The 18,268-nt window shown below is 42.4% G+C and overlaps 1 protein-coding gene across 2 annotated transcripts in view; it reads left to right on the top strand.

The window, feature by feature from the left end:
- Positions 1-14,359, top strand: part of ARSK (arylsulfatase family member K) — a 37,111-nt gene extending 22,752 nt beyond the window's left edge. Inside the window, exons 4-7 of one of the 2 annotated variants that reach the window (XM_025199113.1) lie at positions 4,966-5,137; positions 5,957-6,115; positions 11,404-11,625; positions 11,729-14,359. In XM_025199113.1, coding sequence (XP_025054898.1) covers positions 4,966-5,137; positions 5,957-6,115; positions 11,404-11,625; positions 11,729-11,994 — 819 coding nt within the window. In that variant the 3' untranslated portion in view covers positions 11,995-14,359. Of the gene's footprint in view, positions 1-4,965; positions 5,138-5,890; positions 6,116-11,403; positions 11,626-11,728 lie in introns of both variants that reach the window. The other variant, XM_025199112.1, reaches the window with a different exon arrangement.
- The last annotated feature ends 3,909 nt before the right edge of the window (positions 14,360-18,268 follow it).

Raw genomic sequence — 18,268 nt, 5'->3', positions numbered from 1 at the left:
TCTGTTCTGTGGCTTGACCTTGCCCATGATTTGTGGAGGTTCTGTGGCAGTGACATTGTACAATGCAGCTTTTTGTCCTTTCTGTTACCTGATGCTCTCTGCCTTCTAATCTAGGTCACTGTAATGCAAAGAAAAATCCAGCTACTTTCATATTTGGGAACTCAGCAGATGCCTCTTTCTCTTGGAATAGCAGTAAACAATTTTTGTTTGCCTCTTGTATGGTCCCCAGATGCAGTTTTACTATTGTTGCAAAACTGTATAAATTAGTTACCATGACTTCTACTGCATAAATGGCAGCAAGATTTCCCAGAGCCCAATAACTAAGCGATAGGTTTTGAGGAGACTCTATTTCCCAGATCATCTTCAGTTTATATAATCTGCCTTGTCTTTACTACTAGGGTATTGCTATCTCTATTTGTCTAGGCACAAAAAGAATTATGAGAGGTGTAAAAAACATGAGTAATTAGGAAAGGTTGAAGGAATTGGTTTTATTCAGTGTAGAAAAGAGAAGATGGCGGAGGGGACTTAATAGTCTTTCAGTACATAAAAGGTTGCTGTAAAAAGGACAGTGATCAGTTGTTTCCCATAGTTACTGGGGGAAGGACAAGAAATAATCAGCTTAATTTGCAGCAAAGAAGATTTAGCTTAGATATACGGAAAAATCTTTTTAACTATAATAAAGATGATAGCCAGGAACAGGCTATGGAATCACCACCGTCGAAAGATGATAAGAAGTGGTTAAATAAATATCTGCTTGGACTGGTATAACTATGTCTGATCCTGCCTTAGTGCAAGGGTCAAACAAGATGATCTCTTAAGGTACCTTCCAGCCCAGTATTCCTATAATTATGATTGTGCCCTTTATAATAATATCCGAGAACCTTTCCCACCCTTTCAAATAGAGATATGATCAGACTCCTCTTTCTTCATCCCTAACCAGGGAACACACAGTTGGAGTAGCCATTCAGTTTTTCAAAACCTATTGTTATTTTGATGTGTTTAGGGCACTACGCCATGGAATGCAGTATCACAGAGATGGGTTTCACATTCAATTTTGAGACCTGTAAAAGGTCTCAAAGACCTGACATCAGTTCTGTGTTCAGTCTGGAATAACTGCAGAGTGCAGCGTCAGGACTAGGTGTTTATGATAGCATGTTGCTAAGCAGATGGTCCTCTGCATTTTGTAACAGTTGGCATTTTTTCAGGGCATGTGGCTTTGTTCCTAGATAGGAGTTGCAACAGTAAAGCAGAGATCATGAACACGTGGTTCACTATGACTAGGTCTGAGTCTTACAGGGAAGGAAAGGTTCAGTCTTCAGACCAGTCACAGATGGGAGTGGGCATTATTTTGCTTCTATAGCTATTTGAGTAACTAATAAAATTGTAGGTTCTAAAAGGAACAAAAAACTTGACACAGAGTGAGGCCACATGCCTTCAATAATAAGGGACGTTTTAGAAACAGTTCTTTGGTATTTCCCTCTTCCCAGTGACATTGCACAAGCCTTGCCTGGCTCCAGACTTAACCTGTTCCTGATATTTCTCAGTCCCTATCAGGGATGGTGTTCCTTATTCTTGATGTAAAATGGATAAAGAGCTGGAGTTTGTCACTGCTTGCTGCTGGCATTTCTGTGCTTGCTGTTTCAGCAGCTCTTTCTGACTTCAGATAAGTGACATGATAATATGGGAGAGAATATTCACTCTTGTGGGAAGTAGGGCTTTTGGAGGTTGAAACTTATGGCTGTAATAACCCTCTGGGGTTGGGCAGAGAAGAGGACTTGGGGCTTTTTAGAGTGTTTCAGGATATACCTGGTGGTGGTGGGACAACAACATTTGGTTGCTAAAAAGTATCAAATACTGGAGGATCTTCCAGGCTGCATATGGATGTATTTCTCTGTGAATAGGCAGTAGTCATTCACCTGAGCAACAGTTGCCTCAATATCAGGTCTGGCTTGAAGTCTGAGATGGGTATAAAATGCTGGTAGCTGACAGATGCACCTGTAGTCTGATTTTTGCTTAGTTCTCAGTTGGCTGGATAGTGTTGTATGTAATCAAGACATGATAAAGGTGGAGAGGGAGGATATTTGGATGCTAGTGCCTGGTATAGGGAGCCTTTGTCAGTCTGGTAAGCACTCTGCTACTGAACATTTCTGTTTCTGAAGTCCCAGCTTCCCAAAAGTGCTAAGTGGGTGGGCAGCAGGGATTCCGCATTTTCCTTTCGTGTCCTCCATCAGATCTTCAATATGCTTCTAGTAGTACATGTATGTGTATGTTCAGCAACTAAATGTTAAAGTCATTAGAGCCTTTGGATTTTTTTCTCTACTGCAGTATTTCTTCAGAAATCCTCTGCTTGGGAGGAGTTTGTTCTCAGTATGATCTTTACACAGTGCTTTAATGTTCTGTGTATATATATGCTTTGCAATGTCACTTTTGTTAACATTTTAAGGTGTCAGTCTTACTGCTTCCAGGCCTGTCAGGATTTGCTTTACATTTGTGTTAATTAGACTGCAGCTGTGATCAAGCAGATAAGCTCTCTGAAGATGAAAAGAATATACATGTGATAATTTCTATTATTCCATTACTTTTTCTTCAATTAGTAAAGCTGCAAAGGCTTTGTTTTGCCTGTTTAATGGTAATTCATACTTTAAATATATAATTTAGTAGTAGTTAATTCTTGAGCAATAACAAACCGAAATATTATAAAATTTGTGTTAATAGGAAGTTTTTGTTTTAATATTTAAGGTCCCGTTTATGAATGTAGGTGCTTAAAAACATCTACGTTAATGCTGCAAGGCATTTAAAAATCAGCACTTAAATTCCTTAACATAGTTCTGAATGCTAGTGAGAACATCCAAATACCAGAAAATTATATATCCAGTAAACATTTGAAAATTGGACTACCAAAGTGAATTCTTTTACCAAGATAGAAATTTTGCACCCACTGTTCTGGAGACTTTCCCAGAAAGAGTAAATTGCCATGTTGATCTATATTCTCAGATGACATCTAATCTTTTTGATGCATATAGTATATCATTTTTCTCTTCAGTGGCACTATGCCTGCATTTCCAAGATTAGTCTACTGAACATAGCTTTAGAAGATTGTCTCTTTTATTATCTTCCCTTTTTGATAAGCCATAAACTGGAAGGTCACATGCAGCTGCCTCCTAGTCTTGCTTACCAATTCATTATATAGCTCTTTGTGACTGAATCACTAGATACCATAGAAGCAGTTAGAAAGCAAAAAGGGGTTATTCAAAGAATGTGCATTTAGGTCTTTTGAAGAAATACAGCGTACTGCAGGCAACATGAAAATCCCCTTTTTCCAGTGCCTGCAATTGAGGCAGCTTTCAACATATTCCCAAAAAAAGGCAAACTTTATTAGAAATTGGACAGAATTTGAGAAAATATTGGTCACACCTATGAAAACACACAGGTCTACTGTCTGTGTTATATACATCCATTTTAAATGGCCATATAGATGAAAAACCATTATTTATGATAAAATGGGCTATTGACATTGAATCAGAAATTAGTGCTAAAGAATGGGAGACCAGCTACAACAATGGTCCTCACACATCCATCTGCACGATGACAAAAGAAAATTATTTTAAAATCCTATACCTACGGTACCTCATACCACTTAAAATTAAATGTATTTCTGGTACAGGAACAGGCAACTGTTGGAGGGAATGTGGTCAGGTGGGAAGATCCTAGCTTATATGATGGGTGTGTCCCAGAATCAAACCATTTTGGAAGAAGCTTGGAGACGTGACAAAGGAAGTAACAGGGTGCCAGCTATCAGATAACCCATTAGTATTCTTATTAAACCTTCCTGAGAACTCTGCAACATATGGCCGCATCCACATAAGCATGGCTGTTTTGTTTTCCTAGGGACAAGAAACAGTGGGCACACCTTGTACCGCTGCTAGTTCTCCCCAGGGAATGCCTGTGCCATGCGCCCTCTGGCGCGCAGCAGGTTACCCTGGGTGCTGTAGGGGAGGCTGGGGCCAGCACTTATTTTTTTTTTGTGGATATCCAGGTGTCAAAAAAACTTCCCATGTTGCTATCTTGCAGCACAAAACAGCTGAATGTGCGGTATGCGGCACTAAAGATGTCTGCAGCACCGCATATCACATGGCCATGCTCATCTGGACATGGCCTGTGAGTCCTAAAGAACTGATCATTCATCTTTTAGTGGCTGTATGAATTACAGTTGCTAAAGCCTGGAAGAGAAGTGACACCCTCTGGTTTCAAAAAGTTTGGAAATTTTTAGTAAGGGAAAAAGTCTTCTATCCAGTAAGTGTTCTACAAGGGAGAAGGAAAAACGATGCTTACTTAGAAGTTTGTTGGAAATTCTTGGAATGTGCAAAACAAAAAGAATCTTCATTTGCCTTCAAAGCAGAAAGTCTGAGAAACTTTTTGAATACTGAAGAAAGGTGCAAGTTCTATGAGCTAGCATTTAAGAACAAATTTGGAATAAATTTAAAATTACAAGCAGATGATTACAAGATAGTGAGATTAGAAGATTGTGTTATGCAGAGTTCTGAGGGAAAAGAGGGTGTGAATTTATTATACAGAAATTAAGAAACACAAAAACTTAATGTTAACTGAAATAAAGGAACTGTTAGAGACTGAAAGGAAGAGAAGAACACAAAACTCCTCTGGACACTGATTTGGCTTAAGAGAGCACTGTTGCTCTCTTAAATAAATAGATAAATAGCTGTCTTTATGTATATTTTGGGGGATTGGATGCATCTTTAAATGTTACATTTGTTATTTGATCAGATGGGTTTGTTAATACAGTAAAAAAAAACAAACAAGGAGCAGGAGGGAGTACCATGTAACAGATAATCAACAGGTGTTCTGTGGATGATCATTTGAAATTTGAACAGTTTTCACAGTTTTTATTAAATCTATATGTAAAAAAAATATGCTTGCCAAAATAAGTTAATTTCCTCTTGTTTTTAGGTAATGTATGAAGCCATTAAAATTCCAAAATGGATTCCCCTTTCAGATATGCACCCAATAGACTATTATTCTTCTTATACCAAGAACTGCACTGGACATTTTACAAAGAAAGAAATCAGAGATATCAGAGCTTTTTATTATGCTATGTGTGCAGAGACAGATGCTATGCTTGGTAGGTGATATTCCATAATACAGAAAAAGACTATTAAAGCTATTGACAATTCTGATCAGACTTATTTTTTTGTAGAGAATCATTTGAGTTTGTGTATTAAATGATTTCTTAGATATCATATAAAGGATGAATATGAAAAAGAACAAGGTGGACTAGGGTACAAGTTCTGGGAATACTGTCAATTATCAATTACTAGTGGGAATTCAGACCAGGATAGTATAGTGTTATATTGGCAAATCTTAATGGCAGCCATGGTAGGGGAGGTGGTAATGCACCAGGCACCATTCCTCACAGCTAAATGATGGAAAAACTTACTGCTGCTTTGTTTAGTAATAGCTGAAACAAAAAAAGCTACTGCTCTAATACAGACCAGCACGCAAAGCCCTAGTTAAAGCTAAGCCCTATGGCTCAAGTTTACCTGGAGGCTGACTGCGAAGCATTGGGGTTGGGGCCTTGATTAGATGGTATTTTCATATGCAAGTGTGAAAGAAACTAGAAAAGCAGCGAATAAGCAAGGAGACAGCAGAGAAAACACTGAGGAAGGAGAGTGATCACTGAGGAGGCTGACAGGTTGAGAAGCACAGTGACGGTGGTGTCCTGGGTTCTGCCTTCAAAGGAAGACAGGGGCACATGGGCCTTTGCGTCTCCACTGCTGTAGGCAAGAGGCTCTCAAGATTTGCCTGGTGCTCTGCAAATCCAAAAATGTTAAAGGTATATTTGAACAAATTGCTTTTAAAGTTTCTCTTGTTGCAGGTGAAATCATTTTGGCTCTGAAAGATACAGGACTTCTTAAAAGAACCATTATTATATTCACTGCAGATCATGGAGAACTAGCTATGGAACATCAGCAGTTTTATAAAATGAGCATGTATGAAGGAAGTTCCCATGTTCCTCTTCTAGTAATGGGGCCAAATATTAAAGCACAACATCGTGTATCAAATGTGGTCTCACTTGTGGATATTTATCCTACCATGCTCGGTAAGTAACTCAGTTCTGTTTGGAATACCAAAATCTCAGTGTTTCAGTTAAGTCAAATACAAATTAAAAGCAGTTACAATCAAAATCAGAGCTCCATTGTCCTAAGTCAGTGATTCTCAGCCAGGGTGCCAGCCTCTGTGCAAGAAGGTAAGCACTGTAATATACAAAGTAGCTTAAAAATTAGGTGCCATTCAGTTTCTAAAAGTTATGGAGGAGTGCCGTGAGTCCATAATGGGGTTGGGGTTTAAATGCACCTGTATTACAAGATTATTACGACAACTGGGCGTTAGAATTAAACAGAGGCATTGAAAATAGGATGAGAATTAGTCACAGAACCCAATGTTACAAAGACTAACAGTCCATGAAAGAGCATGTGTCAAATGATTCCCCTCTCCCCATATAAGATAAGAAACTTTGAAATAGTAAACTATATACTAGTTACCTACAATAAATTGCTAGGTAGGTATCATCATATAAGGCTCTAGGGTGGGATTTCAAGGTTAAGGTGTGATTAAGAAAAAGAAAGGCTGGCCAAGAAGGATGAAGTTGGAGTAATTTGGCCATAAAACAAAAATACCTGAAAGCTTTAGTTAGAGCAGTTTTAGTAGAACAGGCAACAGGAACCGGATAATGGAGGGTCTTGGATGAAACTGGGGGAAATGAATTTAATACCATGGTTATAGAAAGTACACTAAGTGACTTTAAAGGAGAAAGAAAGAATAGGAACATGTAATGGGTGCAAAAGCTAGTATATGAAAGGTGTATTTTTTGACGCTACACATGCAAGTAAGTATTGTATTTTGAAGGAAACAGCCTTTCAACAGAAAACCAAAGAGTAGGGTAATGGAAGCATGGGAGTAGGGGTGAAGGAGGCCATGAGTTAGGAAAGATTGGGTTAACTGGAACTATTGGAAGGATTAAAGGAGGAAAATTGATGAGAGAACTCATTGAATGAGCCACTGCATTGGTGATCAGCAGAGATGATCTAGCATTCATGGTCAAATGTAAAAGATGAAAATAGGAGAAAAAGGGTGATTATGAAATAGAGTAGCATTTAAAAATCAAAGAGAATGAAGGAAGCCCTTGATGACAAAAATATGGAGAGGAACAGAGGTATCAAATACAAGGAAGAAAGTGTTAAAAGGCATAGAAAAGAAAGATTAAAGGTGACAGAAGTTGGTTAGGCAGCAGTAAAAGTAAGGTAATACAAAAAGGATGAGAGGACCTACATACTTTCTTCTCTGCCCCCCTCCCTGCCCCACCTTCCATTATTCTACCTCCATTGCTCAGATTTCCTCACTTCTCTTTCCCCATGATTCTTCCTTCTGATGTCTATTTATACTGCTCTCTCTCTTCTGCCCACCATTGTGTTCTCCTTAAAGAAACTGCACATGTGCTAAAGTCATTCAGTTGACAACACAGGCAAATTAATTTTTGTCCAAAGAACAAAGTACAGCAAAAGCATGGTGCAAACACACCCAAACGTTACTTTTATAACATGCCTCTGACGAGAACCCTTACAGGACAGAAGATAGTTCAGTCTGCATGCAGAATATATCATGGGCCTCTCTTAAGAGTGCAGTCAAGGATGTCAATACCTACTTTATGGCAGTGGTGATTTTTATATTAACTGTTCTACTAAAGACAAGGGCTGGGACCACCAAATCATTCCACATGAGTTGAGTCATCAGATGATAATATCTGCCAATCCTATTGTTGGCTACAAATGTCCAACTCGGGATCCTTAAAATTCTGGTTTATTAGGCAGATTGAAGCACTGTAATGAAGTTAAATCATAAACCTTGGGGCTGGTCCCCACACACACACACACACACAGTAGCAAGCTACAAGAGTCAGGTATACCTATCCTACAAGCGCTGGAGTCTGCCGTCGATGGCCAGTCAAGGCTCTTTCAGTGTGGTGTTATCCTCCAGAAGGGGGTCGCCGGCTGGTCATTCCGGCTGGACAGGTCTGGTCGAGTTGGAGATCAAGAAGGCGCCACTGAGAGTCACTTTTCACTGCTTTTTATCTGTCCTTAGCAGACTTTGGTGACTCCTCAGTTTTCAGGTTTGCCCAATCCAGGGGTCATTGACCCTCCTGGGACTTCCCCCCCCCCTCGGTGGCTACTGGATGGCATCTGTCAGCCCCAGGGGTCGTCCGCATGTACGTGCAGGTTTGGGAGTCCGTTGATGAATTTTGAATAGGACTCTGGGAGCGGTCGATCTGGAGATATTCATCCCAAAAGTTGGTCCCCGGCGTTGATTAACTCAGGCCAGGGCTTCTAGCCCTTGATCAGTGATGTTTAGAGATTTCCCGGTTGTTACATTGTCTTCTATTGACTTCTTCCGTTGGCTGATCTGCAGTTTCCTTAGGTGTTAATTGCTGTCTGTTGCTACAGTGTTATACATTCAATCACTGATTCACTCGCTCTTTCAGGGGCCAGCCTGATACAGGGAAGCGACAGTTTGACTCCTACCCTTGTTAACATTGTTACTAAACACATTTATAGTTGAAAGGTGAGGAGTATAAAATATAAGCTACAAGAGTAATGCCATGGTGCACAAATAGATAAAAATACCAACATACACGGGGAGATACAAAATGCACGTATATAAATTTTAAAACACATTTCCTCATCTTAAAGTGAAAGAAAGAGGAAGGAAGAAAAGGTAGAAAAGGAAAAACATATTCAAAGAGGGGAGAGCAAATGCAGGCAGGAGGAAAAGGGGGCTTTCTGCTACACTATCTAGACCCTAATTTAATTGGCAATCAAGAAATTAAAGTTCTGTTTCATTTTAGCAATCTCCTGTGATGTAAAAAATTATATGTCCCAGATCTGGTACTTATATGTAGGGACCTACTGAATTTGGGGCAGCTGCCCTGATTTTGTTGTTTGATTGCAGCACCGGTCACCATTTTTGTGGCAGAGCATGGCACCCCCACCACACACACACCTCTACCAGAGGGGCCCCAGAATTCCCAGCCCTCCCCAGAGGGGAAAGTCTATTCCGGCGGCAGTCTATTCCAAGCCTTGGGGGCTTGGACAGTAAAGAAGTTCTTCCTTATGTCCAGCCTGAATCGGTCGTGGCAGAGTTTGCGACTGTTCGATTTTGTCATCCTTTGGGGCGCTCTGGTGAACAGACGTTCCCCCCAGATCCTGATGAGCACCCCTGATAAATGTATAGATCACCCCTGAGCCTGTGCTTTTCTAGGCTGAAGGTCCCATGGCTCTCAGCCTCTCATCATAAGGTCTGTTTTCCTGACCTCTGATCACGCTCTCCTCTGCACTGCACTCTCTCAAGCTTCTCCACATCCTTTTTGAATTGCGGAGCCCAAAATCATTTTGGCTTGTGCCATTGAAGATCCCTTGGCTTTGAACAGTGTTTGCACTTAAGGGAACGCAGATACTGCAGGTCTTCCCACGTGCTACACAGGGGTATGAGAAAGAAGTTTAAGTTCCGTTTAGGGCCGGGCATATCTGGCCCACAGACTGGAGATTACTATTTTTCTTTTTATTGCTAAGGAAAAGTTTTCTATTCACTATAGCAGGAAGCGGAAAGAGAGTTTGATGGCAAATGTATAGGTTGCAAAAGCAACTCAACAAAAGAGAGAGAATAGGGAAAAAAAGCGCTACATACTACTGAAGGGCTGTGGGAAGAGAATTCACCAGCTAGGACTATCCATATAGAGGGTACCCTTAAAAATGAAGTGACCACTCCATGTACCTGCAATAACTTTTAGATAAAATATACACTACACAAATCTATCATGAAATAGGCAATGTTGAGTTCTTAATCAGCGTAGATTGTATTTGGAAGAATAATAAAAATATTTCACATATGTAGTACTTTGATGTTAGTAGGCACTTTGACATTTAGATAGCAGAGAACCTTACTCATGCTAATCTTCCTAAATAGAGAGCAACACCAGGGTACATGCTCAAGACCCCTCTCACTGGCTACTATGTCTAAATGCCAATATTGGTCATATGCCGAGCAAAAGTGGACAGAGCTTGATTCTCAGCAGCAAAGACAGGTATAAACCTTCCCGTAGCACATCTTAAAGACATTGCAGCTTCCTAATGATCTCTGTTGAAATGAAAAAACACTCATACTGTAACTGAGCTGAGACAGGCCCCCACAGCTGCACTGTGTAATATAAAATTGCATGGAATTTGTGTTATGCAGTATACCAACAGAATAACCCTTTCTGCCAGGACTTCTACTCACTCTGTCTTCTCACTAGCATTTGTAAGGAGGTGAGTAATCAGGGCTGAATTACTTTACCTCCCTGTATTTCAGCTTTCCATTTGTAAAGTGGGGATATTGATATTGAGCTCCTTTTGGAAAATATTTTGTGATCCACTGATGAAAAGCAATATATATGGGGTACAGTAGTTGCTAATGCAATGCCTGTGGCAGAGGAATCCTCTTTCAGTTAATCCTTAATACTTATCTGGCTCTTAGATGATGGTCTTACCAGGAACCAAGTTTAGAGGACATGTTTTGATTCACTAGCATGTTCACTATGTACCGTATTAACTCAAATCCAAGATGAAGTTCCCCCCCCCACACTCCCTACCAGTCAACCTAGAAAGAAAAGCACCTCATCTTAGATGTGTGTACCAAGCAGGGTGGGAGGGGGCAGGCAGCTGCTGCAGCTCTGACTCAGGCCCTGAGCCCAGGTTGGAGCCAGTCAGACCCACAGCAGCCTCCTCCCTGTCCCCTCCACTTGTCCTCTGCAGCTTCTGCCCACTCCCTGCCCCACTCATTGTCATTTATAGCTCAGCCCCAGCCCAGGCTGGGTTTCCTTCCAGGCATGAAGTACATGGAAATCCTGTCCCCAGCCCAGCCAGTCAGCAGCACTGACATTACTGCATGCCCCAGCAAGGGATGAGCTTCTATATGCTATGCTCTGGGAGGGAACAGAGCTCCAGCAGTATCTGACAGCCAGGTGGGAGGTAGGGGAAGTGGGGAAGGAGAGACTGCAGAAAGCAGGGGTGAGGAAGGGGCAGAGATTGTGGAGTGGAGGGGGAGGGGAAAAGGCTATGGGGAGCTGGGAGTACAGGGGCAAGAAGGCTGCCTGACCCTCACACCCCACCTTCTATTTTCCCCGCTCCAATAATTGTAACCAATTCATAAATTGTCCATATATAAAATCTAATTATTGGGGGGAGGTCATCTTAAAATTCAGAGACAACTTAGATTTGAGTAAATACAGTACCAAGACTTCATTATTGTTATTAGCATTATTTAAGAGAAGGTTTAATAATGTTTGTCTTTGTTTAGATATAGCTGGAATCCCTCTCCCTCACAACCTCAGTGGGTATTCCCTGATGCCTCTGTTATCTGAAAAGGCAGATGAAACCTTATCCAGAAGCCCACATCCAACATGGGTACTAAGTGAGTTCCATGGATGCAATGTGAATTCTTCCACCTATATGCTTCGAACTGACAAATGGAAATATATTGCGTATTCAAATGATCACTCCATTCCTCCTCAGCTCTTTGGTATATTAACAACTTTTACTTTACTAATTTTTTTTTAATTTCTCAGTTTTGTTTAATTTTAAAAATACCTTGGCAAACTATTAACAGTTCTTGTTTGTTGCAGACCTTTTTGCCGATCCGGATGAACTAACAAATGTAGCTACAACATACAGGGAAGTAGCACACTCCTTGGAGAAAAAACTTCGTTCCATAATTGACTATCCAAAGGTCTCTGCTTCTGTCCATGAGTACAACAAGAAGCAGTTTATCAATTGGAAACAGAGTGTAGGACAAAACTACTCAAATATTATTGCGAACCTTAGGTGGCATCAAGACTGGTTAAAGGACCCAAAAAAGTATGAACGTGCAATTGATAAATGGCTTAAATAGAACATTTCTGTATAGGAAAAAAAATACAGAAAGGAAGTGTTGACTCTGTTATATATCATTTCTGTGAAATAAATTAGTATAGTGAATGCACTCAAGAAATAAAATGATTAGAGTTGGGTACTTTGTGCCCAAAAGCTTGTCAAACTTCCTTCCCAATTATATAGTTGTTCTAATAAAAGATAGTAGCAATGCAGTAATTCAAAGATTATCATCACAACCTTAATCTGAGATCCTTTAAAGCAATAATTGCACAAGGCACGTCTATGCATGACGCTACATTGCTGTAGCAACGTACTACGGCAACAGTGTCCACGTGCAAAACCTGTGACACCGCAGCTGCAATCGCTGTAGCGAACGCGCTCCCCCAGTTGCATCGTTATGGCAACATAGTGCCTAAAAATAATCAGGCACAGTACCGGCTGTAACTGCGCCATAGCAGCATGTGTAGATGTGCCCATAGACTTGGATTTTTCTGTTAGCAAGACATGTATATTATATAATCAATCATGTTACCAAGTCTACATTCCATCAGATGAAACTTTTAGTTCAAGGTTAATCAATTTTGATAGTTGGGAAGGAAAGTGCATAAATATAAATTCATTTCCATAAAATAGTCCTGATTATTGAGAAAATGTATGATGCTTTAAGCAATTAAACACTAAAACCCAATGAGAATTTGCATGTATACGAGACATTAAGACCTCAGAATTTGGCATAGTGGGAGACAGATTATGGTAATATATCGTAACATCAGGTCTGGGTCTGGACATATTTTCCCGGGTCAGCGAGCATACGGCTGTGAAAACAGCACCAGAAAGTATAATAATTAGTACTGGTCTGAAAAAAAATTCTGAGGTCCATTCTGGTATCTATCATGGCAACCTTCTCTATGCAGACTCAGTGGGACTTTTCCTCTCCAGAAGTGTCTTAGTGGGCAGCTTCTAACCATTAAGACTTGGTGCCTGCTCTTGGGAACCTCTGAAGTATATGCAGATGACAGACAAATCACAGAACAACAAATATACAAACAAAAAACAAGGTTTTGTATACTAGTGGAAACTAACCAAAACCGAAACCAAAACGCATGTGTAGAAATTTAAGCATCAATAATTGCTTCTGCGCAGCAGAAAATAAAGACAGACTCTGTAAAGCCACAGTCCTGCTCTTAGCTCCTGCAGGTTGACATTTATTTCTTCATGAATCTGCATGCAGAATTAGGGTCTAAAATATACAAAAAAAAAAATAGGATGCAGGGGATGCCTAAAAGAATGATGAACTTAGTTGTTACTATTCTGCATCACATCACAGAGATATATCACAGAAAATAAGCAGTGCTAAAAAAAAAAAAAAAAGCAGGAAATTAAATTAGTTTGTGATTAACACTGTTTTTAATTAAATCCATCATTAAATCAGCACATAAATGTACAGTTTATTGTTGTATATAGCTGTCTACAGTAATAGCTATTCAAGGTCATATAATCCTTCATACTTAAACTGACTTATATAGCATCCTATAATAAATCGGGCTGTTTGCAGAGATTTAAGAAAAAACAGCCACACTTTACTGGAAGAAGTAGCACATTACTTCCACCTGACTGAGGCATCTGAATAGATTTGGTGCTGCAGCAGGGCTTTTTGGCATTTTTAGCTAAAGCAGAGTTAATCAGCTATTAGATAAAAGTGCCAAAAAAGCCTCACTAAAGTGCCCAATCTATACAGACGAGCAAGCTAGGTCCAACTAAAGCACTGCCTCTTTTGGGCATGTGCAGGGCTCAGCACAGGAATGCACTGAGCTTAAAGTAAAATGCTGGTTTTTATTTGGGGGGTTTTTGTTTTGTTTTTGAATGTCTGCAGGCAGCCTCAGTGATAAAATTAGGCTGGCAAAAATGGACATGAAAATACCACTTATTTATTGACTTAAACATGGTATATGTATCCAATAAACTGTTTTGATAAACTATGTTTTATAGCTATACTATATTATACATTTGCACTAATAAAACCTTATATTTCACTTACTGCTGTTACAATATTTCTCCCTCAATTCTTGTTCCAAGTCTGAGGATTATAAATGAATAGGCCAAAGCTATTCCCTGAGCAAAACAGTACACACAGTTCTTATTAAAATGGGTACACACTTCAAATACAGATGGAATCGCTACTAGCAAAAGTGAAAATTAGGAAAAAGATCAGATATCAGCAATGAATTGTAAACTGGCTATATAAATTGACAAAAGAAATGTACTTCTTGGAAGGCCTAGGACCAGTCTGTATGGAAGGGAATTGCAAATCATCAACATTCAAAGATCTGGAAGGTGGTAACACACTGTACAGAATGTACAATAATAAAATAAAATTATTGTAAGTTTTTGTTCCAGTGGTATTTTGTTACAGAGTATTTACAGAATTATCTAGAAGGGACGATGATGTCTCATTGGAAGATCAGGCAGAATAGTAATTTTCTCTGAAGCTAGCGAGCCTGCTTTAAAAGGTAGTTCTCAGTAGGCGTTTTACTCACAAAGCGTTAACATGTGCTAGCATTGAAGACAACTTCCTGGTGCAAGTGCTGGAGCTTGGCCCTGCTGTTCTTGACCTGCTGCTCACAAACAGGGAAGAATTTAGTGGGGAAATGTAGTAATGGATGGCAACTTGGACAGCAGTGACCACGAGATGATTGAGTTCAGGATCCTGAGGAAAGGAAGGAAAGCAGCAGAGTAAAGACCCTGGACTTCAGAAAAGCAGATTTTGACTCGCTCAGGGAACTTATGGGCAAGATCCCCTGGGAAGGCAGTCTGAGAGGAAGATGAGGAGTCCAAGAGAGCTGGCTGTACTTGAAAGAAGCCTTACTGAGAGTCCAGGAACAAACCATTCCAACGTGCAGGCAGACTAGTAAGTGTGGCAGAAGACCAGCTTGGCTTAGCAGGGAACTCTTCAGTAAGCTAAATCACAAAAAGGCAGCTTATAAGAAGTGGACACTTAAGGACAAAAAGCTAGGGAGGAATATAAGAGCATTGCTCGAGCATGCAGGGATGAAGTCTGGAAGGCCAAAGTACAATTGGAGTTGCTAGCAAGGGTTGTGAAGGGTAACAAGAAGGGTTTCTACAAGTATGTCAGTAATGAGAGCAAAATCAGGGAAAGTGGGCCCCTCACTGAATGGGAGAGGCAACCTAGTGACAAAGGACATAGAAAAAGCTGAAGTGCTCAATGGCTTTTTCACCTCAGTCTTCGCAGGCAAGGTCAGCTCCCAGACTACTACACCTGGCAGCATAGTTTAGAGAGGAAGTGACCAGTCAACTGGCAAAAGAACAGGTTAGGAACTATTTAGAAAAGCTGGACATATACAAGTCCATGGGGCTGGATAGGATGCACCCAAGGGTGCTGAGCAAGTTGGCCAATGAGACTGCAGGGCCACTGGCCATCATCTTTGAAAACTCATGGCAATTGGGGGAGATCCTGGACAATTGGAAAAGGGCAAACATAGTCCCCATATTTAAGAAAGGGAAAAAGGAGGATCCAGGGAACTACAGGCCTGTCAGCCTCACCTCAGTTTCTGGAAAAATGGAGAACCTCAAGGAATCCATTTCTAAGCACTTGGAGGGAGAAGATGGTGATTAGGAACAGTCAGCATGGATTCACCAAGGGCAAGTCATGCCCGACCAACCTGATTGCTTTCTATGATGAGATAACTGGCTCTGTGGATGAGGGGAGACGGGTGGATGCGGTATACCTTGACTTTAGCAAGGTTTTTGATACCATCTCCCACAACATTCTCGCGAGCAAGCTAAGGAAGTATGGGTTAGATGAACAGACTGTAAGATAAACAGAAAACTGGCTGGATCATCAGGCACAAAGGGTAGTAAATCAATGGCTCGATGTCCAGTTGGCAGCTAATAGCAAGTGGAGTGCCCCAGGGGTTAGTCTTGGGGCCAGTTTTGTTCAATATCTTTATCAATGACCTGGAAGATGGCATAGAGTGTACCCTCAGCAAGTCTGCAGATGACACCAAGCCAGGGGGAGTAATAGATATGCTGGAGAGTAGGGCTAGGATTCAAGCAGACCTCAACAAATTGGAGGATTAAACCAAAAGAAATCTCACGAGGTTCAATAAGGACAAGTGCAAAGTCCTGCACTTAGAAGAATCCCATACTCTGTTACAGCTGGGGATGACTTCCTGGGTAGCAGCTCTGCAGAGAAGGGCCCAGGGGTTGCAGTGGACGATAAATTGAATATGAGCCAACTGTGTGCCCTTGTTGCCAAGAAGGCTAGCAGTATACTGGGCTGCATTGGTAGGACTGCTGCCAGAAGATCAAGGAAAGTGATTATCAGGGATCCTGGTTTTCTCCGATTAAAAACTGCAAATTCTCCGATTAAAAACCCAAAATCTGTGATAAGAATTAAAGGCCTGTCACAGCTCCTCCCAGTGCTGCTGGTGCCCCACACTCCTCTCCAGTCTCATCAGCCCTCCTGATGCCCCTCGCAACAGCCCCCCCAGACCCACAGACATGCAGACAAACAGAGACACCCACCCCAGCAGGTAAGTGTGTGTTGAGGAAAGAGGCGGGGCAGGGTGGGGGAAAGGGAAGGTGCTGGGGGAGTAGATCAATGGGCCACACGCATGCCGGCCAGCCTGACAAGAGGTTCACACATGGAAGCCGCCACCACAACTCTGCCACTGCGCCCTGTGCTACCATCCCACGGCCACCTGAATGGCTTTGTGGGCAAGTAGTGCAGGGCACAGCAGCAGCAGTGCGGTGGCAACCACTGTGTGCAGGCCACATAAGTGCCGCCTGGCTGGGGGGTGCAACGGGGGGGCGTTGTATTCAGCAGCATGCTCTGCAACCAGCTGCACAGCTCCATGGTGGCATCTGCACACAGGGTGGAGGGGCTTTGCGGGCAAGCACTACCACTGCAGAGCCATGCCCTTCGCCCCTAGATCCTAGAGGTAAGTAGGGTTCGGGGGCTGTGGGGCAGGGCTGGGGAAGATGGTTGGGGGCTGAGGGAGCATGGGGTGCTGCCAGCCCCAGGCGGCACATAGCAGTGATGCAGGGCACGGTGTGGTGGTACCCGCCATGTGTAGGCCGCACACATGCCACCTGGCCTCCTGCCCAAGGGAGGGGGAGATGGAGGCTGGCATGTGGCTGGAGCATAGCTCCGTGGCTGGCTCTGCAGCCAAGGCAAGGGATGGGGGTGCGGCGGGGGGGGGTGTTGGGCTTGCACACAGTGCTGCCGCTTACCTGGAAGCCCGCTATGGCAGTGACGGCTGCTGCCTCCAAAACCTTCCACTGCCGCCGTGGAGCTGTGCGGCCAGCTGGTGGGTGGCAGCAGCAGCGTGGTGGTGGCTGGGCGGCATGCAGCCATCCCCACCACCACCCTGCGCTGTGCCACTGCCTCCAGCCGCACAGCACTGAGCACGGCTCCATGGCACCAGGAGGTTTTGTACGCAGTGGTCGTCACCACTAGCACGGGCAGCCCCACAGGCAAGTGGTAAGGGCCGCCCGTAACAGCTGTGACTGCCTCTGCCTCCAAGGGTTTCCTACCCTTTTTGCAATTGGCTCCTGAAGGCTGGAGCTGTGCCAGCCTGCAAGAGCTCTTTGCAAAAGTGGAGAATCCGTGGATTTCTCTGCTAAAGAGAGAAATCTGTGTTTTCTCCGATAAAAACGGAATCAGAGTTTTCTCTGTTTTTCCCTGGAAAATAGAAAACCCGGATCCCTGGTGATTATTCCCCTCTATTCAGCACTGGTGAGGCCACAGCTGTAGTACTGTGTCTAGTTTTGGGCCCCCCCACTACAGAAGGGATGTGGACAAATTAGAGTCCAGCAGAGAACAACAAAAATGGTTAAGGGCACATGACTTATGAAGAGAGGCTGAGGGAACTAGGCGTATTTAATCTGAACAGAAAATTCAGAAGGGATTTAATGGCTGCCTTCTACTTCCTGAAGGGTGGTTCTAGGGCAGATGGAGCTAGACTGTTCTCGGTGGTGGCAGATGACAGAACAAGGAGCAGTGGTCTCAAGTTGCAGTAAGGGAAGTTGAGTTTAGATATTAGGAAAAACTTGCTTACTAGAAGGGTAGGGAAACACTGGAACAGGTTACCCAGAGAGGCTGAGGAATCTCCATCTTTGGTTACACAAAGCCTTGGCTAGGATGATCTAGTGGGGGATGGTCCTGCTTTGAGCAGGGGGGTTAGACTAGATGACCTCCTGAGTCCTCTTCCAGCCCTAATTTTTACGATTCTACTAGCCAAATGCCCATCAGGAATGACCGGGGGAGGAGG

Source organism: Alligator sinensis, unplaced genomic scaffold, assembly GCF_000455745.1.
Source record: "Alligator sinensis unplaced genomic scaffold, ASM45574v1 scaffold223_1, whole genome shotgun sequence".
NCBI classification, from domain to species: Eukaryota; Metazoa; Chordata; order Crocodylia; family Alligatoridae; genus Alligator; species Alligator sinensis.
This window is presented reverse-complemented; position numbering and strand designations above follow the sequence as displayed.